General features: G+C 50.2%; 10 protein-coding genes across 10 annotated transcripts; 5 read left to right on the forward strand and 5 right to left on the reverse strand.

The window, feature by feature from the left end:
* Positions 1-1,451: 1,451 nt before the first annotated feature.
* TGAM01_v204596 (CNT family concentrative nucleoside transporter) lies at positions 1,452-3,561 on the forward strand (the record flags this gene model as incomplete). The annotated part of the gene is made up of 2 exons (XM_018804505.1): positions 1,452-3,122; positions 3,277-3,561. The coding sequence occupies 2 exons, from the start codon at positions 1,452-1,454 to the stop codon at positions 3,559-3,561; spliced, it is 1,956 nt and encodes a 651-aa protein (XP_018662318.1).
* Positions 3,562-4,240: 679 nt separating this feature from the next.
* On the forward strand, positions 4,241-5,353 carry TGAM01_v204597 (hypothetical protein; the record flags this gene model as incomplete). Its single annotated transcript, XM_024549460.1, has 3 exons — positions 4,241-4,394; positions 4,459-4,780; positions 5,329-5,353. The coding sequence occupies 3 exons, from the start codon at positions 4,241-4,243 to the stop codon at positions 5,351-5,353; spliced, it is 501 nt and encodes a 166-aa protein (XP_024405800.1).
* Positions 5,354-5,820: 467 nt separating this feature from the next.
* Positions 5,821-6,246, reverse strand: TGAM01_v204598 (hypothetical protein; the record flags this gene model as incomplete). The annotated part of the gene is made up of 1 exon (XM_018804503.1): positions 5,821-6,246. One exon carries the CDS (start codon positions 6,244-6,246, stop codon positions 5,821-5,823), a length of 426 nt encoding a protein of 141 aa, XP_018662316.1.
* Positions 6,247-6,582: 336 nt separating this feature from the next.
* Positions 6,583-7,559, reverse strand: TGAM01_v204599 (N-acetyltransferase; the record flags this gene model as incomplete). The annotated part of the gene is made up of 2 exons (XM_018804502.1): positions 6,583-7,159; positions 7,222-7,559. The coding sequence occupies 2 exons, from the start codon at positions 7,557-7,559 to the stop codon at positions 6,583-6,585; spliced, it is 915 nt and encodes a 304-aa protein (XP_018662315.1).
* A 584-nt stretch (positions 7,560-8,143) lies between these two features.
* On the forward strand, positions 8,144-8,769 carry TGAM01_v204600 (hypothetical protein; the record flags this gene model as incomplete). The annotated part of the gene is made up of 3 exons (XM_018804501.1): positions 8,144-8,193; positions 8,275-8,656; positions 8,716-8,769. The coding sequence occupies 3 exons, from the start codon at positions 8,144-8,146 to the stop codon at positions 8,767-8,769; spliced, it is 486 nt and encodes a 161-aa protein (XP_018662314.1).
* Positions 8,770-9,388: 619 nt separating this feature from the next.
* Positions 9,389-10,789, forward strand: TGAM01_v204601 (hypothetical protein; the record flags this gene model as incomplete). Its single annotated transcript, XM_018804500.1, has 1 exon — positions 9,389-10,789. The coding sequence occupies one exon, from the start codon at positions 9,389-9,391 to the stop codon at positions 10,787-10,789; it is 1,401 nt and encodes a 466-aa protein (XP_018662313.1).
* A 285-nt stretch (positions 10,790-11,074) lies between these two features.
* Positions 11,075-12,679, reverse strand: TGAM01_v204602 (HypA protein; the record flags this gene model as incomplete). The annotated part of the gene is made up of 5 exons (XM_018804499.1): positions 11,075-11,570; positions 11,621-12,038; positions 12,109-12,412; positions 12,474-12,515; positions 12,566-12,679. The coding sequence occupies 5 exons, from the start codon at positions 12,677-12,679 to the stop codon at positions 11,075-11,077; spliced, it is 1,374 nt and encodes a 457-aa protein (XP_018662312.1).
* A 1,080-nt stretch (positions 12,680-13,759) lies between these two features.
* TGAM01_v204603 (hypothetical protein) lies at positions 13,760-15,376 on the reverse strand (the record flags this gene model as incomplete). Its single annotated transcript, XM_018804498.1, has 2 exons — positions 13,760-15,202; positions 15,284-15,376. 2 exons carry the CDS (start codon positions 15,374-15,376, stop codon positions 13,760-13,762), a joined length of 1,536 nt encoding a protein of 511 aa, XP_018662311.1.
* Positions 15,377-18,308: 2,932 nt separating this feature from the next.
* TGAM01_v204604 (oxidoreductase) lies at positions 18,309-19,881 on the reverse strand (the record flags this gene model as incomplete). The annotated part of the gene is made up of 5 exons (XM_024549461.1): positions 18,309-18,838; positions 18,891-19,004; positions 19,059-19,392; positions 19,453-19,564; positions 19,646-19,881. 5 exons carry the CDS (start codon positions 19,879-19,881, stop codon positions 18,309-18,311), a joined length of 1,326 nt encoding a protein of 441 aa, XP_024405801.1.
* A 2,244-nt stretch (positions 19,882-22,125) lies between these two features.
* On the forward strand, positions 22,126-23,219 carry TGAM01_v204605 (hypothetical protein; the record flags this gene model as incomplete). The annotated part of the gene is made up of 3 exons (XM_018804496.1): positions 22,126-22,167; positions 22,209-22,692; positions 22,747-23,219. 3 exons carry the CDS (start codon positions 22,126-22,128, stop codon positions 23,217-23,219), a joined length of 999 nt encoding a protein of 332 aa, XP_018662309.1.
* Positions 23,220-26,119: the final 2,900 nt, after the last annotated feature.

Raw genomic sequence — 26,119 nt, forward strand, 5'->3', positions numbered from 1 at the left:
TCTCAGATTGGCAGTGCTGCTCGTGCCAGACTGCTGCTGCAATCGATATCACGATAAGCCTTTTTCTCCCCTACTTTATTTTTTGCTTCCTTCTGGAAAATTATTAGTGTGCGATGCTTCGGTGACGGGTCTAGCAAGAAGCGCGACCCTCTTGGCGGGATTGGCAAAATCAGAAGTACCATGGCCACTGAAAAAGGTTCCGTCAGTGGTGGCCCAGTAGGAATTGAAGATGCTTATGCACGGTGCACAGCAAGTTTGGCAGGACGGCAGTTTGGCGATTGCGCGCGGGGAAATTAGTAGCTGCAGCACGGGTACTTGCTATCGATAAGCATTTGGGCAAAATCATGTGCAGGCTCTAGTGGCTGCAATGTAGTATCTCTTCCAGAAGCAAGCTGCTCTGTGAGATTCACGACCGACTTCCATATTGGCTGCATGCATGCATGTGCTTGGTGCTTGGACGCATTTTCCATCAATGATTAACAATGCTTGGACGCTGCTGAAATGCGGATCCTGGCATTGCGCAGGCATCACTCATACACAATCCGTCTTCACGACTACATCCTCCCAGCAAAGCTTGCTCAACCGTTCCATCTGATACCTATCAGATTCCAGCTTCAACTCGCCAGGTCGGGGCCGAGGTAGCGCACAGTGCGCACAGCGACCGTCCGTGTGGGGTACATCCCCTGCCCTGTGGCGCGCCCCAAGCTCTACATTGCACCGCACAAGCGCCCTTTTCTTCGGCGCAGCGCTACTCGATTAGGCTGGACCCCTCTGGAAGCCTCCCAAGCTACAGGCGCTCACCCCCTGGACACTCCCCCCAAAGGCCGCTAAAGGCAGGATGGGACCTTTTGACCCATGCCCAAGACAGACACGGCCAGGGCTTCTCCACACTTTTTTTTTCTTCGCCAGGAAATGCCACCAAAGGGTCGGCTGGTTCCATCGCTGGTTCCATCCATCTCCAGCGAAACGGCGTTGCCGCTGCCATTGTGGGCTTGAAATCGCTGGGACCAGGCCCGGCCTGGCATGTGCGCGTGCGACTTGCGACTCGACCGAAGCGGACGGGGCTGGAGTACAAAAACTCGAGCGACCCACGAGTTGGCGATGCCTCTCTTTTCCTTCCCCAGGATTCTCAGGTTCGAACGTCACGCCGTCCTTCGTCCGCTCCTTCGGGCTTCCTCCCAGGTTCAGTTACGGCATCTCTCGCTGGCTAACCTGCTCTTCCTCTCTCTACCTCCTTTCTCTTCTATAGAGAAAAAGAAAATTCTTTCGCCCGTCTAGGTCTGGCTGTCAGAGTCTGAACCCAAGACTGCTTCAACGCCTTGCCCGCTTCTGCCTTGCTTCAACCCCAGGCACAAGGTCAAGGACACCAGACGAGATCTGCGAAGAAGAGGTAGCAGAGAAAAGAGAAAAGTCTTTACACACAGGGGTTGACCAGAAGAGACAGAATCACAATGGCGGACTCTTCACCACCGGCCGCCGTGCCCTATCACGACACCACCGAGAGCATCCACCACAACCTCGACCCGGCGCTGGAGCCCACGCACCAGCATCACCACGCGCACAAGCACCACTCGGCCCGCGTGGATGCCGCCGGCCACGACGATGCCGTCTACACGCGCGGCACCAACCTGGACCCGACGCTCGTGCCCACGCAGGACCACACTCACGACACCCACGACGCCCGCAGCATCGACAAGGCGCACGACGGCCACACGCCGCCCGACTACAGCGACCACGAAAAGGTCGGCCAGACAGACGTGGTGCGCACCGGCATCGACTCGGACGAGGCGGGGTCGCAGCGCAGCTGGCGCTTTGGCATCCCGTACCGCGTGGCCCGCGCCTTTGTGCACCTCGTCATCTTCCTGCTCTTCACCGGCTGGTGGATCGCCTCGCTGATCCTGCACCGCGACGACAAGAACTGGGAGGTGCCCTTCCTGCTGTGGCTGGCCATCACCATCCGCCTCTTCTTCTTCCACGTGCCTTCGCGCTATGTGTCCAGCGCCATCAAGTGGGTGTGGACTCGCACAGCTCTGGTTGTCTACGAGCGCATCCCGCCCAGGCTGCGCACCCCGGCCGGCGCTGCTGTTACCATCGCTGCCATCTTGGTCGGCTCCTTTGCCTCAGAGGAGAGCGCCGACAACACGCGCGCCAACCGTGCCGTCAGCTTGTTCGGCATGGTCGTCATCCTCTTTTGCTTCTGGATCACCAGCAAGAGCCGCAAGCACGTCAACTGGCGGACTGTCATCGGCGGCATGCTCGCCCAGTACATCATTGGCCTCTTCGTTCTGCGAACTGGTGTCGGATACAACATCTTCAAGTTTATTGCTGATCGTGCCGGCGACTTGCTTGGCTTTGCCGAGAATGGTGTGGCTTTCCTGACTACCCCAGACGTCGCCAAGCTCCCCTGGTTCTTCTTTGGCGTCATCCCCGCCATCATCTTCTTCATTTCGCTCGTCCAGGTCCTGTACTACATTGGATTCATCCAGTGGTTCATCAAGAAGGTGGCCATCTTCGTCTTCTGGGCCCTCAACGCCTCTGGTGCCGAAGCCGTCGTCGCTGCTGCCACCCCCTTCATCGGACAGGGAGAATCCGCCATGCTGGTCCGTCCCTTTGTCCCCCACATGACCAATGCCGAGCTTCACCAGGTCTTGACTTGTGGTTTTGCTACCATTTCTGGTTCCGTGCTGGTTGGCTACATTGGTCTCGGTCTGAATGCCGAGGCTCTTGTTTCCTCCTGCATCATGTCCATTCCCGCATCGCTTGCCATCTCCAAGCTGCGTTACCCCGAGACCGAGGAGACTCTCACCGCTGGTCGCGTCGTCATTCCCGACGACGACGAGCACAAGGCTGAAAACGCCCTGCACGCTTTTGCCAACGGTGCTTGGCTCGGTATCAAGATTGGTGGTACCATCATCGCCTCGCTTCTTTGCATTCTCGCCGCCGTCGGTCTCATCAACGGACTTCTCACCTGGTGGGGTCACTACATCAACATCAACGACCCCACTCTTACTCTCCAGACCATCCTGTCCTATGTCTTTTACCCGGTTGCTTTCTTGCTCGGTGTTCCTCGAGACGGCGACATCCTCAAGGTTGCCAAGCTCATTGCCGAGAAGGTCATCACCGTAAGTTTCTCCTGTTGTTTCTTTATGCAAAACGCTCTCTCTCTCTCCACTTTTTTCCACTGCCATCTCTGCTTGCCCTCTCGCTTCCTGTTTCCTCCGCTCCAATATTGTGCACCCTTAGCTGTGATATGATAATGACCATTGTTCCCTGCAGAATGAGTACAATGCCTTCAACGCCATGGCCACCGACCCCTACTACGCCACCCTGTCTCCCCGCTCTCAGCTCATTGCCACCTACGCTCTCTGCGGATTCGGCAACATTGGCTCCCTGGGTATCCAGATTGGTATTCTCAGCCAGCTGGCGCCATCTCGTGGTGGCGACGTCTCCCGACTTGCCCTGTCAGCTTTGGTTTCTGGCGTCTTCTCGACCCTGACCTCTGCCTCTGTTGCCGGTCTGGTCGTCACCACCCAGCTCTCCCACTTTGTCAAGCCTCAGTGATTGGAGATTTGCATGTGTATATGTATATGTAGTGAAGCATTTTTCTTTGGTGCCATATAGTTGAATGAGAAACGAAAGGAAGAAAGATGCGATATCGGAAAAAGAGTAGGACAAAAAAAGAAGATACCCCACCACTCTATCTACGCTCGGATGTGGATGGTCAGATTAAAGAGCACTTTTTAATTATTTGATGAGATGAATACAAGTGAAAGACGCCCGTAAAGTCCCATTTGGGCTGGGCATGACAAGACTACTATTTTGGATTCCTCGTTCTTGTGCATTTCGCGTTTAAATTTTTTTATCACTTGGAACCTTATCAGACTTTGTTCTGATTTTTGCACAGCTGTTGTACAATTGATATCCATCGCAACTAGCATCTAGTGTAGATGATACAGCTCTCTTCCTTTTATGCATCTCTCAATTGGATTAACGCGTCCTCACAGAATCTAGATTTCTGCCCCGACGCCCTTTGAAGCCATTGACGCGTGCATGAACTACTGTACAAGCTTTCTCCACATGGCATCTTCACCCCGCATCAAGATCTGCAGACAGCTATATAAGCTGGTTGTGCACGTTTTCACACGCTGTGTAATTAGTGAAACCAGGTTAAGACTACTTCTGATTTATGACAAGCTCTTACTTGTAAGTTATCTATATATATCATCGCAAATAAGCCATCATGGGCAGCCTCTCTTTTCGCAAGTTTATTCGGTGGCTGCCTGATGAAGCCAGCGAGCCAACGTCTACGCTGGTACTGACCTCTCCTGAGAAGAGGTTCGTGGATATAAGAGTGTTGCTACCTGATGGAAAGAATTCTTTGGCAGACAATGACGGTAATGACACACCAATCAATCCCTAACACGCCTTGTAAAAACTGCAATCTAATTGTAAACGCAGAAACACTACCCTTGAGTCGCCTGGACTGGGCCATGGCCGGATTCTCTTCCTCCGACGTCATCTCCGACGGCCACTCCCTTTCCCAGTGGAAACACTGGATTGACTCTCGAGCTGTTGATGCGCCTCCCGACGAAGGCCACATGTACGCCCAGCCCGATGGACTGAGCACCCTCGAAAAGGGCCACATGACGAACCCGGCTACGGGGAAGGACACTGAGTACGAAGAGATGTGGTATGATCCACCGGCTAAGAAGACGGGCGGGGACAAGGTCGTTTGTGTGGTGCTTGTGATGGAGGATGAAAAGGCTGGGAAGAAGGGCATGTTTGTGAGGGTTGGGGAGTGGGCGCAGGTGGTTGTGAGGGATGGGATGGGAGAGGGTGATGTTGTGGCGGAGAGGTGGGAGTGGAGGGATGATAATAGGGGAGAGAAGGGATGGAGGAGGATTGTGAGATTGGGGGGGGGGGGGAGGGAGTTGCCGTGTAGGGAGGTTTTGCTGGATGGGAAGAAGAGTGAGTATCGGGTTGGAGATGAGGTTTGGAGGGTTGTTGAGGATGTGGAGGTGTGAGTTGAGGTAAACAGATCAAATCACACAATTATATCTGCTTGGTGTAATTAATGGTGCTTTAGACTTTACCCTCAAGCAAATCTTCACGTATGTATGGCTATAAGTGAGCGTAGATGTGACAACCCCATAACTACTGAAAGAGAAGACGTCATTGATAGTACATCACAACCTCGTCCTTTGAAACCTTTTGAGCAGTCATTACTTGTTCAGGCTTCTTCCACACCAACCCCTTTACAATCTCTCTGTGCACCTCCACACCAGAATCAGCTACCGGACCAACATCCTCTCCAGCTAACCTTCGCAGCTCAAGCTCCTTCATCTTTTCATAAATTGCCACTCTCCCAGGCATTAGCGTTTCCCTCGTCCCCTTAATCTTCTAGGTTGGCAGGGCCTTAACCCCAAGCTCTTTTAATGTCTTTTTCTTAATAAGCGAGTATTCTCTCGGGTCCTCCCGGTTAAAGTTAAATGGCTCTTTCAAGCCTACAAATGGGTTAGTTATAACCCTTGGTATATGTAAGGAATTCCTAGAAGCGGAATGCATCATGAGGGGGTGTATCAAGACGACATCGCCACATTCCCCTGTCCTCTGCTGGAAAAGCTTGCATTTGCTGGCGTCTTTGCTTTGGTCGTAGAACCATTGCAGCTCGTGCCCCTTGTTTTCCTCGCCGCGTCGTGTCATGTATGGAGTAACGCCCTCTGGAAGATCATGGAGATGCTGGGCGACTACCTTGATTCCGTCTGGGCAAATGTACGTTGCGCCGCCATTCTCCAATACGTCCGTGATGCAGGGAATGAATCATAAGCCTTGGTTGGGCGAATCTAGATGAATGAAACTGTCCCCGTTGACGTGCCAGTTGTCAAGATCTCGAGGACCGACAATTCTTCCTTTGAGCTTGGCGCTGCCACAGTTGACGATAAAGTTGTCGCCCCAGAGACGGGAGATTTCGGCGACGCGCTCTTCGCCGCCGGAAAGTTTGTAGATGGCGCCCCATGCTTTGGGGGCGAAGTCGCGAACGTCGATGGTGTTGAGCACAGGCATGTTGACCTTCTCTAGGACCCAGGTTAAGGGGTCGTTTTCATCGTAGCCCAGGCGAGCCCAGAGATCTTTTGTCCATGCTTGGGCTTGTTCTCTGGTGAAGGCTGAAGGGATGGATACCCAGCCGTAGGTCATGAAGTGCTCAATCTGCTCGGGTGTGAGGAACTTGAATGTTTCGATAGCCATGTTGGTTCTCTTCTATAAAACTGTATTATGAGATTAAAAAGCTCAATCTGCTCACGACAATAGGTAGTGGTTAAATAGATACATGTAGTCTTTTACGTTTGTGAGGGGTGGGCTGGACGTTGTATCAACAACCCTACCGGCTATTATCTACGCTGCCTAAATGGCCTCTTATCTAGTCTACCTCTTCTCCCGCAAGTACATGTGTCTTGTAGTGATGTATATGGAGCTGTTGCCCGCTATTGCATATATGCCGATAGCCCCGACTACGAATGCCGACGCACATCTCCCAAATGTCCCTGACTGTTATCAATAGATTCATATCATCCACTCAAGTCACTACAAGTGCCTGGGCGGCACCAGCTCAGTCGGCAAACCCCGAATCGCCGTCGCCTCTCTCTTACTCAACGGAATCTTAGACCACTTCTCCAGCGCCTTCACTCGATCCTCCTCGTTCACCAGAGTTTCCACCACTTCCAAGCCCGGCACGCCCTCCACCCTCCTCCTCACCTCGTTCCGCAACAAAGTCATCACGCCCTGTAGCCCATCGCCTTTTTCGTTCAAGATTCCCCTCAGGGCAAAGACGTTGTTGACAAAGACGGCGGTGCGGACCGTGCTGCAGTAGAAATTCATGACGTCGTAGTCTGCGCGGAAGAGCTCCGTTTCCGTGAAGCAGTAGCGCTCGGTCCAGTCTGTGGAGGGAAGATCTTGCGTGGAGTAGACCCAGAGAGATTGAGTGGAGGGCGAGGTTGATTGAGCGAGGGGGCGGAACTCGAGTTTGCCGCGGCGAGGGAGGATGTTGTCGAACTCGTGGCCGTTGATGAGGGGGACGGGCGTGAAGGCGCCGTGGCTGCCAAAGGCGACGTCGACGAGGTAGCGCTGCTGGTTGATGGTGACGATGTTGGCGCTGTGAGTCCTGGTGGTTGAAGAAGCAGTTAGATATAGAACTGGTGTAAGTTGGAAGAGGGACAGACTTACATGCCGAGATATACAGGACCAGGCTTCACTCTGGCGCCGATGCTGAGGACGTTGAATCCCAGGGCCCTCATCATGTCGCCAAAGATGGTGTTCATCTCCACGCAGTAGCCGCCTCGGCTCTTCTCCACGACCTTTTGGAAGAGATCATCTGCATCGACGGACAGCGTGCGATGGGGTGAGTAGTGGAGGCTGATGGACTCAAAGGGCACGCGAGCAAGATGATGGGCTTGGAGCTCTTTGAGGAATTGGAGCTCGTCTCTGGGGTGCCGAGAGCGCGGATAGGAGATGTGCTCGAGGTAGCGCGTGAGCTGGTCTTGTGAATATACTTGCGCCGCCATTTTCTTTCTGTTCTGGCTTTCTTCTAAGGGACTTATATATGACGGCACGGTGGAGGGCCGGTGAGTCTATCGCTGCCTCTCTCTTTATATCTTTTGGTAGACAGGCCATCAATCTAGACTATAGCAATTCACGATATCCTGGTAATTGCGCTTCAGCCATTTTAGTCAACCATTTTCTACTGATGCAGCCCGGGTCCGAGTCGCAGCGATTTTGCCCCCGATGGGCTCCACAGATTCGTCGGGCTCGCGGGCGGAGAGCCGAAAGGCCGACGGGTCTTAGAAATATTATTTGTCAGGCCGGAAAAGCAAGTGGGATGAAGCTATATAGGCTTGAATGGCCTTGTATGATGTGTTGACTGTTGAAGATGAACGCTGGGGCTGTGGGGGATTGATTACATGCATAAGCCGTATTGTTGATGGCCGTAGACATGTCTTGTAGACGTGGCAGGCCGAGAGTCGACGCCCAGCTGCCCAATTGCCGGCGATTGGTGGAGACGGCTTCGCATATTATCTGTGTCTGATGAGATGGGCAGCGAGGATGGAATTCTGTAAAGTCATTGTCCTCCTGAAGAGATATGGCTCCAATGGAATCTCCAACGCCTCAACAATCAGCAGTCAAGGCCATCTCTCCTAGGTGAATAATTAATACAGCAAGAGTCCATGCATAACGCACACAGTCTCCGTCTTGCTCACATGCTAATTGCTGCTCGAACAGATCCAAAATCCCCGTCAAATCTCCCATCAAACCCCCCATCAAAGTGCAAAAAGTCCAACACACCACAAACTACAACCAAATCACAACCTACTTCAAGATCCCCGAAAAGCTGCCGCGCGCGCCCACGCTCAAGGGCCTCGACGTCACCCGCCTGCCCGACGACCTCAAGCTGATTGGGCCCGAGAACTGGGCGACGTGGTCCAGCATCATGATGGCCATTGCCGACGTCTCGGGCTTTGACAAGGCGGCGCTGGAGGAGATGCCGCAGGCGGTGCATGTGAGCTGCTGGCACAACAGCCAGAAGACGCTGGACGAGATCCGCGAGGGCAAGATGCTGGGGCTGCTGATCAAGTTCAACATCTCGGCGCATATGAATGACTTGGTGAGCCTGACGACGGATGGCTACGAGGTGTGGAAGGTGTTGAAGCTGTATTGTGCCAGGTTTGTGGAGACGGATCCGACGAGCATTTTGAAGAGGAATGGGGGGTGTATTAAGATTTCGTGAATGACCAAGGACTGGGAAATAATTGGCGATGATATGGAAATGACGGAAACCACACGAGAGATGTTACTGCATTTGTTGTTGAACAGAGAAAGATAAGACTATACAGAATGGATCAGATAGTGGGGGAACATTGCGATAAGATGGGTTGATGACGGGACTTTACAACTCTACAACTTCCAAGCAAGGGCTGTTTAAGCTTCTTCTAAAGGATCAACATCCTAGTATTCCCGCAGTTGGCGAAACTAGCCAAGTTAAACTAAGAGACTAGAAACTTGGTCTATCTTCTTCCACCTTTTAGTATTGTTGTGCATATGCGCCCTACAGACATTCGGAAAAGGGAAACCCACGCCGACTAGCTAAGCCGAGGTGGTGTCCGAGTGCGGAGTCATATGCGCAACTCCATCTCGGCTTCGGCGTTGGCTTCGTTGGCTTTGTTTGCACAGTATACAGTGGCTCAATACTACCTACTTTTAGATCTATATATGTCCTAATGTTGCTGCTGTTTTGAAGGAAAAGAATTGATGTAAACTAGTAATCATGTCTGTTTAAAAAGAATACAAGTTTCCATTCAACAGCACCAATTGAGCGATTGACTTGAATTGCCTCGCAATGCCGTCTTCAACCGTCTCCTATACCGCGCAAAACGGGACTCGCGAACCGGGTCTTATGCACCGCTCTCTCCTCGAACGCCCTCACCAAGTTATCTCAGGCTCAGGCATCCATCTCACTCTCGCCGATGGCTCTCGCATCATCGATGGATGTGGCGGCGCCGCCGTCGCAGTCATTGGCCACGGCAACAAAGAAGTCAAAGAAGCCATCGTGCAACAACTCTCTGACGTCGCATACGTGCACACCATGACTTATACGACTTCCAGCGCTGAGGAGCTGGCCAACGAGCTCACTGAATTGAGCAGGCCGTTTGGCTTGACCAAGGCTTTCTTTGTCTGCTCCGGCAGCGAGGCCATGGATGCGACTATGAAGCTGGCACGGCAGTACCATTTTGAAAACGGCCAGTTGCAGAGGACAAAGTTTGTTTCGAGGAGGCAGGCGTACCACGGTGGCACGATTGGGGCCATGAGCGTGAGCAGCAACCTCCCGAGGAAAATCCCTTATGAGGGCGCCTTGTTGCTTGACAACGTCAGCTATGTTAGCCCGGCATATGCATATCATGGCCAGAAAGACACCGAAACCGAGGGTCAGTACGCTGCGAGGCTGATTACAGAGCTCGACGACGAATTCCAGCGACAGGGGCCTGAGACAGTCATTGCTTTCGTGGCGGAGACTGTAGGAGGAGCCACGGCGGCCTGCATCACGCCTCCAAGGGGATATTTCGCAGGCGTGAGAAAAGTATGCGACAAATATGGCATCCTGCTCATCTTGGATGAAGTCATGTGTGGCAGCGGCCGGATGGGAACGTACTTTGCCTTTGAGCCCGAGGGCGATGTGCGACCCGATTTGCTTACACTGGGAAAGGGGCTCGGAGGAGGATATGCGCCCATTGCTGGCATCCTGATCAGCCAGAGAGTTGTCGATGTGTTGACAAAGGGGTCAGCGAGCTTTGTTCACGGCCAGACATATCAGGCTCACCCAACGGGCTGCGCCGCGGCCTTGGCTGTCCAACGAATCTTGAAGCGCGACGATTTAGTAGCAAAGTGTCACACCAAAGGGGCCTTTTTGGAAAAGCGGCTGCGGTCTGCTCTTGGAGATGCAAAGTATGTGGGCGAGATCCGCGGAAGGGGCTTTTTCTGGGGCATCGAATACGTACAGGATAGAGCTTTGAAGCAGCCATTCAAGCCAGAGGTCAAGTTTCATAAAAGGATACATGCTGCGGCGCATGATCGCGGCTTGGCCATTTATCCAGGAGCGGGGACCATAGATGGTGTTAACGGGGATCATTCGATTCTGGCGCCGCCATTGACTGCAACGGAGGAGGAGCTGGAAGAGATGGTGAGGTTGTTGAAGGAGGCGTATGATGCAGTGGAGAGGGAAATGGACTCTGAGGTGGTATAAGAGTGTGTTGAAAACGATATTTGTAGGGGGAGGGTATAGACGCTGATCAATACACAAGGCGTATAAGCGCTGTATCCGAATATCAGATAAATTAGGACTTTTTAATCCCAAAGACAATATTCTCTGGGGTGCTACTGATTCGGTTTATGATGTGTGCCCTGCGGAGGTCTCAAATAAAGTGTAAAGTCTCCTCAATCCATCATATCCCTACACTGAATAATCACCTGTTGATATCGGAGATGGATCTAATATTGCGACCTGTACCTTAAATCTGTATACAGAATGTTATGAAACTTGGGATAAAGCCTTGGCCCTGTGATGTTCTACAAGGATTGTCTCAGGGAGGCCACTGTCCTTCCATGCCTCATCCCATCCCGCAGTGCGCACCCACGGAAACTCGGGGTGCTCCCAGGTGCTGTCCAGAAGGAGGTACTGCGTGTTCAACCACGTCTTATCGTCTCTAATGCGTATCCATGGCCGGTCGAGGTACTCTTGAGAAAGGCGCTGCGCAAGGCCCAGAGCCCTCGCAGTCTTGACCACATGGCCGTCGTCGGGCATGTTGATGAACCCGGGAAGCAGCTCCTCCCAGTTCTTCACCAGCGCAGAGTCTTTTGGCATGTAGCTGCTGATGCTGCCCAGTTGCAGGGGCGGGGCCCATCGTACAACGTAGTGGAGAATGTCAAAGCGAGTCTTCCACTCGAGGGTTTGCAGTTTAACTGAGTCCGGGATCCATGTAACATCTTGGATTAAGAGCAAGAATGGCCCAATGGTAAGATGATGACTGTTCTCAGTCAAAACCTGACTCGTCTTCTCTTACAAAAGGGCACTTACATGAGAAAAAAGTCAAACCTCGGGTAGTCTGGAGGGTGGAAGACACACGCCGACGCCATGTACGCGGCCGCATGGATGTTCTCCGCGATGCCTTCTGCCAGCTTCTTGGGGTCAGCCTTGACCTGCGTGAGATAATTCACAGCCTCGTCAGGGCACAGAACCTCGACGCTGTTCAAGATCTTGTTTGGATTTCCATTGCGCACGCTGTTGACAAAGGCCGGGTCGGAGTGGACCTGTTCGTACAGCTCAGACGTGTTGAGGCGCTGTGAAGGCCGGTTCGCTGCTGCCTTGTCCACCTTGTTCAGGAAATCGCCCACGTAGGTGTCGTGGATGGCGGACTGGGCCAGGCCTTGGGCGATGATGGCGGGCTGATCCCACTCGATGCCATACATGAGCTGGATGAATGAATGGGCAAAGCCTGGAGCGACGTTAGCTTTCAACAGATGTGTTCTGGAGAGCCTGTTCCAGCCTGTAGCGGATGGACTTACTGCCCCAGCTGCGACGGTACATGTCGTGAGTGCTCTCTTTGCCGCTGAAGAGATATTCCACCAATGCATTCTTCCACCCCCTTGCGTCTACTTGCTCCTGGAAATATCGCAGGAAATCGGTGTAGTACTTGGCGTCTCCGAGATACTTGGGAGCATTGGCTGCCCAATCTCGGCGAAGGTCCTCGAGAACGCCATCATTTAACTGAAACTGATCAACCTGAAGTTCAGCATCACGGTCGAACGCCGCCTGGAGCTCTTCGGGAGTTGCTCCTGCGCCGTAGAGTGTACATAGGTGGTGTGCCATCTGCCATTTGCATTAGTTACAGCTCTATAGTGTGTATTTCGTAAGCCAGGTTTGCTCCTACATGGTTGTGGTAACCTCTCGCCAGGAAGAAGACATGATGCCTCTGAGACCGAGTTAGTATAATGCCACGCATTCATCATCCGGGTGGCTCACGTCGAGATCTTTTTGAAGCAGTTCAGACAGCTTGGCTGCTGCAGTTTCGTTGTGCTTGTAACCTAGGAGACCGACCCGATTAGGGTCAATCTGTATCTTGTATGCTGTAGCCATGATGATGTTGTTGTTGTTGTTATTGTGCGCGTAGCTCTTTGCCTGATACAGGTAGTAGAACTGGGCAGCTAGAGGAACCTGGTATTAGATGGTTCATGCTGGGGAGTCTGCGGGCATTTAAATGCTGTTCGTTGTATGCAAACATTGAGGTCAACACAAGGGACAAAGTGATGAGACGAGCATCTCCCCGTCCCCTTCGACTGAGTGTTTGTCTATGAATTAATGTTGACAGTCGATGTCTGCTCTGTCGCCTGTTTCTGGCTCACATCGTCGTTTTGCCCGCTCTGTCGAAGCCGGCAAGACTCGCTCAACACTAGAACGAGCGGAAGCGGGAAGAAGCGAGAGCGGGCCGGAGCGGACTGGAGCAGCAGCGGGCGCGGATTGGGGTAAAAGCGGATCGAAAGCGCAGAGATAGTTGAGGGTAAGGCTAAACAACATTCTCAAAAGCTGGTGCTGACAGTTCTGGTAACGATCATGAGACTATGCAACCTCCCTGGAGTTATACTGCAACTTCCTATATCCGACAGCCAACGTGGGCGCATTCGAGAAGGGCTCGCCAATCGCCGAGTACTGAAATGGAATCTACTAGAGCCATGTAAGCCAAGGTTATCTGCAACAATTCCTAAACAGGATATATTTACAAACAAATGCACTATAAATTGACCGCCCACGATGTGTGAAATGGAGAGCCCATGACCTCCTCGCTTACTATAGGTGCCAAAAGTAAACTTATAGCAGCGACATTTGGCTTTCATATTCTATTTTTCAGTATTAGGTAATGAAAGTGCCCTGTCTAGATACTGTATTCATGGTGTAATTAGATTATCTGGTGCTGGTAGTGTTAGTATGGTGAAAGGGGTATCAATTCTAGGATGAACCTGGGAAAGCCTCCCTTTCTGGAGTCGGTCTTGCTACCGCCACCAGCATTTAATATGCATGCTAGCGAGTCCTAAGTAGCAGAAGTAGCAGAAGTAGATTTGGATGGCTATGACTCTATGGCATTGCTATACCCTGGACGCTGGATTCTCCCTCAACATGTACACTTTCAAAAACCTACAAGCCCACCATCGCCGAACTCTCCTATCCGCCAACTTCAGAATCAAACTTGAAATAGCCTCTCCACAGCCTATTCAGCACACGCTCTGGGTCCCAATTCCTCGCCACAATCCTCAGCTTATCATAAGACTCTGGGTTGAGACGCGTCCAGTAATCTTGGCTGGGATGGGCGTAGTTCATGTGTATGACGCCGCGAAGCTGGGCATTTTGCCTCCCCGTCTCTTCGATTCCATCGATGAAGCGCTTGCACTCAGCCTCCACGGTGTCATCAAAGACCGCGTCGTTCCACTGCACGGACAGGAGAACGTATGTCATTGGGACCATTGAAATGGGCAACTCCAAGGCGTTGTGGCCCTTGTGTCGCCCGTTCCTAACCATGCGTTTCGACACGGGCTGGAATTCTATTTCTGACCTAAAGTTTTTCTGGCCTGGCAAGCTCTTGAGTTTCATATCCATTGCTTGCCAGCGGGAGAGAATGTCGGCGAGGAACTCGGGCTTGTCGAAGCCAAACGAGGTCGACCAGGCCGTGCGACGGAGGCCAGCAGGCTCAACGAATGCTTCTGTGAAGTTGGCAACTCCGTTTCCCTCAGTGATGTTCTGCATGGCTCCGGTAAGGCTCTTGAAAGGAATTGACAATGCCGGCGCAGATCGGTCATGCGAGGTGTCTTTCCCGGAATGCACGATATGGACCTCGGTCACGTACTCTAGATGGTCTTCCGAGAAGAAGCTCATCAGAAAAGTGTGGGAATGCAAGTCTGTTTCGAGAACCTCCTTCGCTGCATTCGCATAAGCCTTCATCACCTCCAAGTTCATGGAAGCAGGAAACATGATGTGCTGCCACCACGTTTTCTTGTTAAAATAGCGAAGAAAGTCGAAGCGAGTGACGATTCCAAAGCTGGAGCCGCCACCGCCACGAAGGGCATACAAGAGCTCTTGGTTTTCCTCGTCGTTGACTCTGATGATGTCCCCTTTTGCCGTGACGACTTCGTAGTTCCATACGTCGTCACAGGCGAATCCAGCATGCTGCTGATAGAAAGAAAAGCCACAGCCAAGAAAGTATCCCGCAACGCTCAGATCGCCATTCTTGGGGCCTATGCCTGCCATCTTCCTGTCGTCAAAGCGGCGGTATATACCATAGAATGTGGCCGCTGGGCCGGCCATCATGGTGCCTCCGGTAGCTAGGACTTCAATCTTATTCATGCGGGCGAGGTCGACGAGCACGCCGCCGTCAATACTGGAGGCGCCGGCAAAGCGCGAGAAGCCGCCGCTCTTGACGTTGAACGTGGCGTTTGTTGCCGTGAGAGTCTTCATGATGGCAGCGACTTCAATAGCATTCTCTGGGCGCACGTAACAAGCAGGGAGGAGGGCGCGCTGCTGCTGGGTGAAGTAGCTAGTTCTGCTGACTTCGTATTGTGTCGAGTTGGGATAATCGACGTATCCGGCCATGAAGCCGGAGATCCATCTGCACTACACGGCGTTAGTCTAGGATGATAGTAGTAATAGTAGGAATAGCAGCGGTAAAAGTAAAGAAAGATTTCTAATACATACCGCACGTTCGGCTTCTGGTGTAGCTGTCGCCGTTGCAAAAGGACACGCCAATGCCACAAAGGCGAGGGCAAACATCCACTGAATGGAAACCATCTTTTCAATACTACTGATGAAAATTGTGACTGAAACAAAAAGAGAAAGGAAAATGAAAAGACAAAGATACTAAAAACCAAAGACTTGAAAATTAAAAAAAACAACAAGTAATACGCCTGCTTTTTGAAAAGAATTGTTGTCTATTATGCGTACACGAATGACGAAAGGTCTATATTGATGATGTGTCTTTGAGGGCAGAATGAAAATTGTATATTGGGATTTCGGCTCTCTGTCGGCGTATTGCTGCGTCACCTTTCCTCAAGACCCTTAATTATGAACCTTATGTGATGTCTGAGGCGATCTAGACGCCTGTGGCTGAACTGGATACGATACGTGATGTGGGTAGCAAACTATCAAGGTACTGCTACTTCTACTACTGCTACTTCTACTACTGCTACAGCTGCTAGGTCCAAGTATCTATAACAGTCTTTATCTTTGTGTGGACTAGCTATCTTGTAGGCCGGTGTTGACTATTGGGAAGGGGGATGTCTTTTTACTTCAAGTGCTATATACTACATGGATACTATATAACGACCTCAGAAAGAAGATACTATACTCATTCACGTACATATTCTCTTATTGCTTTCTACTAATGTCCCTTGAGCTCTCATGATGCCGTTGATTACCTAGGTAGAAGCGTTGACGAGCGATTTTTAAGTAAGCCATGGTCTTGTAGCGAACACATCCGCCCCATCCACGAGACACTGAAAACAGAAGAAGGCTGCAACATCTATATGTATCCTCCTACTGTTTACCCTGTTTTAAGCTTCTTTCCACGTTTACAATATGTCTTATGTCCACTGTATCCCAACACCCGGATTACTACAGCAAAACAAGCTTCCCTTATCTTAAAGTTTGTCCTAAGCCTGAAAATATACATGCATATCGCTGGCCCCTTTGCGCTATCAATGTCACTCAGATGAAGCCGGTGTCTCCGTCGTTAGAAAATTGCTCATCAACGCTAAGAATACTCAGTATAAGGTAGCTGGATTGCGCGCTTGTAGCCAACGTCATTATGTCACGCAGTAGGAGCACAGGGGAAGAGTTAGAAGAAACATTGAGAAATTGAGCACAACAAGGAGGTTCTTGATCAGTACGCGCAGCTTGTGATTTTCGAAATTAGACATTCTCACCGTGGCCTTGCTGCTATGGCTTGATATCTCCTAGGGCACACGCTATGGACGAGAAATTGCACTCAAACGCCAAGGCTGCTGTTATCGCTCGACCAAGCCGGATACAAAATTAGAATTTGAAACGTCGGCTACATGCCGTTGATTGTTGAATTCGGGCTGTGGGCCGCGCCGGGCTCATCTCTCATTTTGGAGTCGGCATCGCTACCATCATCTATAATAGGAGATGAGAAATTTATAGACACTAATGGGATGATTGCTTAAGCCATTGACTCGAGTTATGATCCATACATGGAGTGCATCACTGATAAGCAAGGTCTTTTCAAGAGGGACGGCTCTGATCTTGAAGAAATACAATCTCTATGGAGGACTCTCGAGCCAAACACGCAAGGCATTTGATCCAGAATTGTAGTTCGGCGAATGTCTCGTTCCAGGGTAATTTCCTGCCCCGATGCTCATAAGGAATCAGATAATGTCGGACGAATTACTCTCCCAAAGCGCTCAGCTATCTTGTCCTGGTCCATCGTAGGCGTGAAGAAAGATCTAAGTGTAATCACGATATTCTCCACAATCTGCCCACATCTTCTTGTATATAATTTGTAAAGTGATATTGCCATTGTCTTTGACCTATCCGTCCACTTTTGACTGTTTGATCATGGCTGTAAAGGATGTAACCTGAAACGTTATAATAGTGAAGAATCCGCGCGACCTTTATTAACTTTGACGAAACGTTTACTGATATAATTTCTCAGCTAACATCTTTTACATCATATATGGCATAGCTTTGTATAGATTCTCGCTCTTAAGCTGCGAGCCGTCTGTGTTGAGACTCTTCTGCCTTGCGGCCATGCATTCTATAAAGAGATCGTGGATAGCTAAATATTTTATCGTAGTCCGGCGGAGTAGCTCGATGCACGTCGGCAAGCTGTTCAGGCCCTGCCTCCTCGTCCTCGATTCCCGGCCGCTGGGTGTTGATGTCGTAGCACCCCAAGAATTTGTCCCGAGGAGTGGGCATCCTGTAGGATCACTTCCCTTCACGTCCATAATACACCAAGACTCGCCCATCGTATTTGGCTATCTTGCCTGGCCCATCATGAGCATAAAGGAAAACCTGGGATGCTGTTTTGGAACATGCTGCCAGCAGGACTTGGGGCAGGATATGGCTACTCTTTTGCCTGCACAGTTCCACCTCCGGAATGAAGCATCTCGGCGTCCATGGCCGTAGGCCTCGCCTCGACAAATTTAGCAGGCGGGGCCTTGTAAAAGACCGGGGTGTACCTCGGATGAAGAGGTTTCCCAGCCTTAAACTCGTCTTCTGCCGCCGCATGCCGAGGGTCATAGGTTTGGGTATGGACGAGCGGCCGGACTGGGGCTACGGCGCTCCTGATGCGTCGGGCTATGAAAGACTGGGCCTAACACTGGCTCGGGCTTTCTGCCATCAACACTGATCCATGGTGTATCGCAGTCCTTCTGCACCTGATTGAATGAGTGGCCCACGATCGACCGCACGCTTTGGACGAGGTTCACGAGGTCTAGTAATCCGCACATCCTTTCTGGTTATAGCTCGACGATTGTATGTACGAAGCCCATACACCAGATTCCGCAGACTTTTGTGTCATGGAGCCACGCACCAAATTCGACCAGACTCATGATTCTGTCTCAATACATATGTTGCTCTAATCTAAATATCGCAAAAAAAGCATGATGCGCGCTCAAAAATGGCTCACAATGTACTCCAGAGTTTCCATGGCGGAAGAGGCAAAAGTAGGCCAAACAGTACCAACTTTCCCCAGTCTCTGTACTCAAGCTTGGGAAAGACTTTCAATCAAAGTATCACGCTCTTTGATCCGAATTACTATTCCCTTTCCCGCCGTTTTACCTTGCTTCAATATTTCTAAAGCACCATTTATAGCATCCAGGCCACCGGACATTGATTCGACTTCCGGAGGCAGCAGCTTGTGTGTATCTAGCAGCTCGTATAGCCACTTACTCAGATGACCACCAACGTATTGACTTGTGTGGAAGAGCTTGATTGGTACTGTATGAACCTGGATGTTGGGTGAATACGTCGGAGGGATGCCTGCCAGAGCAACAAGATGGCTGAGCTTGCTGCCACCTCCGCGAGTAGCCACATATGCCGATGATAATCGGTTTGTCGGCGTTTCGTATCCTGGTCGGCAATATCTGGAGCTTGTGCGCTCTGCGAGGACTTGTTGGCACCAAGCAGCGGTTTGAGACCCAACGGTGTCAACTGCAAATCTAAGTGAGCCAGGAATAAGCTGTTTAATGTCCCGCTTAGCTCGATCGAGATCGCTGCTTTCAACTAGAATGTCTAAAAGTCATGTAAGTCATAGCTTTTATAATAATCCTGCAGACAAACCTACCCGTTCCGAGTGACTGTAAAAGCTGCCGATGTTTACTCAGGTCGGCAACACCCACAACTTTCAGCCCTCCTAGCTTAGCTAACTGAATTATAATCTGGCCCGTAATAGTAGATGCTTCAAATAGAGTCAGATGTGTGTGTTTCTGCTAGTATCTTCTACTTAACTCACCTCCATAGACTAAGAGCCACTCGCCAGGCTGGGCTTGGTAGCAAGGCGCCATAGCATCAAAGACTTCTGCAATGATATCGTCAGGTATATCTTCAGGGCGCCTCTTAGCAATCTCCAAAAGATTAAACTCTCTCTTCTTTGGCCCTTTTGTAAAAGTGACGCCGAGACAGACTCCAAGCGAGAGTCCTGCTGCAACATAGGCGACACCCATGGAAGCGATTTTGAATGGATCGACATGCTTGGGAATTCGAATTGCATTATAGCAGCAGACAATGGTATATTCTTGAAACGTCGATTTCCTGATATCTCGATAGTCTGTGGGTACGGCAAGGACCTTGAGCTAGTGTCAGCCGTCCATTTATGATGAGGCACATCATTCAGCTAGCAGACTCACCCACTCTCCGAACTGAAGGGGGCATCTCTGGTCGACCTCGGAAGCTACGATTCTGCCAATAAATTCACGTTCATTCAAGCCAGCCGGCGATGGGAGAAGGTATCCAAGGTCTCTAAAATTAAGCTTGTTAATAAGAACGAAAGGCGTTAAAGGCTGGTACTGTACAGGGCTTTGTTACTGGGAAAATACACACGCAGATTTCCAATCGGCCGGGTTCAAGCCGATCCCGTACACTTCCACCAACAGATCTCCGAATTTTAACTTGGGGATCTTCCTATCTGTGTGGAGCCTATAAGGCTGTCGATGGTCATGGCGGAGCAGCTGTTGTTGCGAATATGGCATAGGTTTACCGTTGGTGGTGATCGGAAACGATGGTATCGCGGTGGCCTCTGCAGTCGCCATTATAGCCTTGGATGATGCCATAGCCATGGTGTAGATGGGAACCAATGTTAGAAAGCCCAAGGGTCATCTGTAACAAGAGCCGTCTTAACCTTGTGCTTGCGCGATGGGAATAACATTGTTTTGCCTAGGTCCCAGCTGACGGTGCTTTATCTGTCCATGGTAAAGTATGATTGTACGCAAGTGCTTACACGTTTTGCGCGAACTAGTGGCGACCCCAAGTAAAGAGAGAGATAAAGTAATACGGAATAGGCATACAAGGAAATGGATACCAACTCAAGCATACAAAGACATAGGCTTTTATAAAAACATGAGAGAGAATGGAGTGGGGGGGAGAATCTTGGATAAAGGGCAGGATTGGGGCAGAATGAGAATCCCACAGGAATTCCCGGTTTTAGAATTGCGGAGCTTCAGCGCCCGTGGGTCGATTAAACTATAGATTTGTAAGGTACTTGATGCCGATGGCCTCTATGAAAGACTCTTTTGATCAGGTATATAGGCCTACACTATTGGCTACTTTAGCTTAGGAGCCCGCCGTCTGCAATGGTCGCAACTATTGGCTTTGCCTTCTTAAGAAATGAGCTGGCTCGCCAGTTGATACTCGTAAGCTCTTTCGAGCGAACAATCTTGTATTAGCTGACCGAAATGGTCCGTTTCTTGAAATGAACACTACTAGGCCACAGTCCGTATGACCCGGGGTGAGCAGGTTTCATTCACATGCACCTGAACTTCACAGGCCTCCTGTGGTTCGCAAATGAATAGGCATACCATCGCGCAAGGCCGCGTTTTTCGTCTTGCTTGTCTTTCAGGCCTTATTTTTCTTTCCAGCGATCTTGGCAAGATGGCGAAGGCTCCTCAGAGATGTCGTGATCAGATAATGGGGCATTAGAGATGGCGAACTGCGTGGCGCGTGGGGGGAATTTGGAGAAATTACTAGATTATCAGCTTACCATTGGTGCTCGGTTACTTTCTTGCTAGAGCGAGAATTACTCTGCCACGCAGCAGTATGAAGCTGGAGTCTTTTGGCTGGAGTCTTTGTGCGGCGTTTGCGATAGTGATTGGCGGAAGACGCCAAGGATCGGCCGGTCCCTACACTTTTTGCTGTAAAGGCCTCAAAGAATCCGTGTAAGAAATTTGACCCAGCCCTATGAGAATGGGAGTTGATACACGTGACAATGACTCTATTAGGATAGAGTCTTGTGCACTAGCATTGGCATCGTGATAATATATATGCTGGTTTGCCGAACGATTTTGCAATGCAGTATAATCCTGACGCATCTTGAGTGCGACCTTGGATGCCGCAATCGCAGTCTTTTAATCGAAACAATCTGACCTACCGGCATTATCATTCGTCATGATGAAACCGTGATCCTGCATGATTATTCTCATTTGTCGTATCGCTGTCAATATTGCGACGAATCGCGCCGAGCTTCGAACAACGACGGAACTCAGGTCGCGAAGAAAAGAAAACGAAAGCAGTAGCAAAAGCTAATACATATCAGAAGAATGATATGGAGTTCATTTGGCCTGCGTAATAGGCTGTTCTGTGTCTCATTGATGGAGTCGGGATAATGGGCTCTTTCACGTCCAATTCCTCGACGATGACTTAGACTTATGTGTTATCCTGCCTCTTACTCCTATTCCGTGGCTTATAAGATCCATTCGGACTGATTACGTGTGTGAAGAAGTCTTATAAGACAGACAACGCCATTTCCTTCCCTCCGATCAGTAATCTATCCATACTCTCAAGCACCAACAAGGCGCGCCTGTTGACCATTTCCACCTACTCAGGATTCATGAATCCGCTAACATGAAGAAAATCCGGGACCTCAGCCTCCTTGTTGTTTCTCTTTAATAATTTAGTCTTCAACATATGCGATGTTTGGTCTTGTTGGTCCCCAACACATCTTTTCGGATAAGGGACAATTATTAATCACCGCCAGCTGAAAGATAGAGCCTCCCATGGCAGCTCAGTGACGGTGTAGCAGTCTGGATTCGGCAGTGAAAGCCAAACAAACTAATCTATATGCCGGATTCATCGGCGCCGGTGGGATGCAACAAGATGCCGGCAATGAAACTGTATCCAGGATAATTCTAAATGGCAATTAAAATCGGAGTCGATAGTCATCCCACATTCACAAATTGTAATCAGTTGAGAAATGCTGCTGCCATCAGTGTTACGTTGATGGATTTAAGGCGGGCACCATCCGTCCAAGTTGAAAAAGAAACACTGCATCAGTTCTGAACACAATTTGAGCGCAAACCTATCTGACTATGGCATCCGAATCTATCATCAAGAAGATCGTCTGGTACGGTGTGAGTATAGAGCCTACATCTGCTGAGACTAAATCACATAGCTTACAAGTCCTCTTCAGCAAGGACCCAGACTCGGCAGTCGAGTCCTCCAGCGCGTCGCTGCACTCAAGAAATACGACATTACCTTTATCGGCCGTAAAGAGCCTTCTGAGTACGAGAATGTGCCAGAAGGTATTCCAATCGTACAAGTCGACTTGAAAGACCATAAGAGTCTTGTCAAAACATTGACGGGGGCTGATGCAGTTATTGTGTTCACCCATTTCAATCCAGGCGGAGAACTCGACATTGTTCAAATTGCGCTCATCAACGCTGCTATAGAGGCTGGAGTCAAGCTCTTCGTGCCTTCAGAATGGGCGCCCGACACTGCGGGTGGGAATGGAGCAACAATTGCAAGAATAGGACCAAACACTTTGCCTCCTAATCCCGCCGTCGCAGCAAAGAGGGTAGTTCACAACTACTTGTTATGTAGATCTGCTACAAACCAGATTGACTTTGTAAGTCTACATGTTGGCAACCTTCTCATAAGTAAGTAATTTTGCGAGAAACGTTTACTTGGAACAACACGCTCATTACTTCTAGACTTGAGCGCTTTTGCATCTTTGGACATCAACAAACGCACCGCTTCGCTTGGCGACGGTGGGCACGGCCTCATCTCCGTATCTAGCATTGATACGCTCGTAAAAGGTCTCGACAGTCTTTTGACCCAATATCCGAAATATAAAAACGACTTCTTTTACATCTGCGACGGCGAAACCAGCTTGCAGCGTCTCGTCAAAACCTTCCAGGAGGCCTCAGAGACCAATGAGCCATGGGAAGTCACTTCGTTTTCGATCGCCGAAAGAAAGCAGCAAGCAGATGAGAACATGCGCAACGGCATATTCACCAATAAAGAATTCGCGGCTGTTCTTACGTTTCCATTTACGGGTGGTTTGACAGTATGGCAAAATCCGGACAATGAGAGGCTCGGCCTGGAACCGCCTAGCGACGAGAAGGCCCAGAAAGTTGTCGATGATTTTGTGCAGAATTCGATTGCAAGGGGATATGTTAGTTAGGCACCAGGTGGAGTGGTATGCCCATGGCTAAGGAAGTGTAATAACGAACAAGTTACAGACACGATTATGATCTACATATTGAGCTACATTGACTTGTAGGATCTTATTCATCGCAAGAATTAAGTCAAATATTTTGTAATAATAAGCACGAGAAAAACGAGAAAAAACACTGGGCCTTTTCATCTCTCAGTCCCAATACTGTACTCAAGCCTCCACCTCGCACAAAGCACGCAATCCAAAGGTCAACTCCATGACACCACTTGCCAGAGCCTTCATGGGTCTTTTTTTCCAAGCTTTTCTGTCTATATTGGTGCTTTTCTTTATTTCGCTCCTGTTTCAGTCTCCGCTCTCCATGCAGAACCGCTTCACTGGTAACCCAGCCATATCTACTCCCTCCATCAAGGCCCCCCACCTCTCACTACATAGAAGCAAGGAACATAGTCATTCTCATCTAAAAGATGAGTCTATTATCTTATTACTTTACTTCAGCTGGTGGCAAGCCTGGGGGCAAGAGCTACATGACCAACACATACCAACAAGGGTATACTTATCCAGACAGACTAGAAGTAGCAGCGACGCTACTCTAGACTGCTGCATACATCAACAACATCGTATCACATCTTGCTATTCGCGCCAGACGGTGCGGCTGAAAGTCAGTCCCATTAGGCCCCGAAACTAATAAAACTAATAGATGTAGGCTCGCGATGTCCCGATGTGACTCGTTGTACTACCAACATGTGATAAGACGGATGTCGCCTTCTGACGGCGCCATGGTGTCATTAGGAGATACGCAGGCATTCAATAGAGGCAACTTGCTGTAATGATGGAGGATTGGAACTGAATATCATTCGTTCTACGCAGAGGCATTTGCCTTTGAAGATCTGGCTTAATTTTATTCGCCTCAGATATCTAAACACGAGCAAATAAGTAAAATCTCTTCCAGTCTTTGGGTGTGGGAAGCTTGCACGCAAATTGCCACCCCACAACCCAGATTATATGTCTCATATTCTCTATGCACGCCAGCAATTTGTTTCTATACCGAAAAGACAGCCGTAGCTGAAAAACAGGGAGGGTATTGGGGGCTCATTCATGCAGACCAGTCCGTGATCGTTGTAGTGGCAACCTGGCAGCCACCACTCGGTGATGATATACGGAGTAGACACATCAAAATAAATAGATGTAGGGCAGAAGAAACACTGCAATTGGTCCACGCATAATACTTGGAGCAATAGTTCCCCCTTGGTTGAAGGATTGCCAATTGCCACAGCTCAGCCCCAGGTATCGGGCTCCCCAACGTCAAACTTCATCGTCTGAGACTATACGGCAACTATAGCAAAGACGGCTGAAAGAATCCAATCACACCATTCAGCCATTCGCTCCTCATGACGGCAGCGGCAGGTTAAGCCATTCGTAGCAAGTGTTCACATGTCCCTGCCATGCTCCGGCCCAGAACCTGCCCAGCCCCAAATTCTATCCTCTGAGCAGCCCAATATTGAAAAGCTCGGGGCTGACTTTTAGCTCACAATAACAAGGGTTGAAAGGACCATCTCCGCCGTCTCCCAGGGACACGGGTTGATGCAGCGTGCCGTGCTGTGACCAGGGCAGGGCGTTACACTCATCTCACATCGAATTACTAGCTCGCATGAGGCGGCAGATGTCCCAAAACACAACTCCTATTTTTTCTCTCTTTGCCGGTGGTTGGCTTGCCACATGCTTTGGCTAGCAGGAGGTGGTTTAAAAAGCCTCCAATTTTTCCCGATGTTGATAGGATCAACCTTGGAATAGACGTGAATCAATCAAATGATCACGATTAAACGCTCCAAGGCGCAAGAACTATTGATCGGTAATGACCTTTTCATCATCCCAACAACGGCCCAGACTTCTCCATTGGTGATGAAAAGCCTTAGTAAGAGCCCCCCCTTGCTTCAACCCAACGACGTATGTACTCGCGTGGGTAGCCCAAGAGGGCGGGCATAACGAGTGTACATGGGAAGATTGCGCCATCTGCGCTATTCGAACGTATTTGGAAGTGCTGGAAGTCGCTCCTGAAAAGGCGACCACCCGAGGCTCCATAATGAGGGACCCTTTACTGCTCAAACGCCAGGGCGGTTCTAGGATCCCATGTCCGTGTATCTGGTGCAGACGTGGCCAGCCCTCCAGCCGTGTCTTGGACGTTTGTGATGGTGATGAATGAAGTAGCTGAAGCTGAAGCTGAAAATAGCGTCCAGGGCATGCAGCTAGGGAGAGATGATTGTCACGAGTCGATATACTGGAGGTGGCGTATGTCATCAAGCCATTGAAGCAGACGTGCCCTATATGTCAGCTAGTCGCGCCAAACAGCAAAGTGATGCTATCTCGATGGAGCCACGCCGTCTCGAGAGGAGCATTGATGGGCCGGTTCCCTCCAGGGCCCCATAATAGGACGCGGAGCACGGAATAATACGCATGCCCAGCGTCTAACAACATGTGCCCTAGTGTAGTAGCTTAAATCAAGTTAGACGGCGATGTTCCGTGCTGCTGTCCCGAGACATCTTTGAATGGCTGATGTGATGAGCTCAAGAGCATGAAGCATGATGAGACAAAACATGTTCAGCTCTGCAGCTCTAAAAAGCGACTAGATGATACACTGGATTCAGGCTGACTTGGAGTTGCCGTGCGTGAGAACACGATTCAGTCGGTAGCGTAGAGGCCATCACAGAAGACAGCATCTGTGGCGATGAAGGCATCATCTCGACAGCTTCGGGTCGCCGGCAATGGGCTCAAGCGTCCCCCCAAAGAGGTGTGTCAGCCCGAGAGAGATGACATGGGAAGTGCAGGGATCGCATCGTAGCATGGCGATGCCGTAGCCGCGGGCGTGTGGAGTCTGGGATTGCAGTAGACGATCTTTTTGTGCTCGTCGA

Source organism: Trichoderma gamsii (assembly GCF_001481775.2).
Source record: "Trichoderma gamsii strain T6085 chromosome Unknown Scaffold_13.2, whole genome shotgun sequence".
Classification (NCBI taxonomy): Eukaryota; Fungi; Ascomycota; class Sordariomycetes; order Hypocreales; family Hypocreaceae; genus Trichoderma; species Trichoderma gamsii.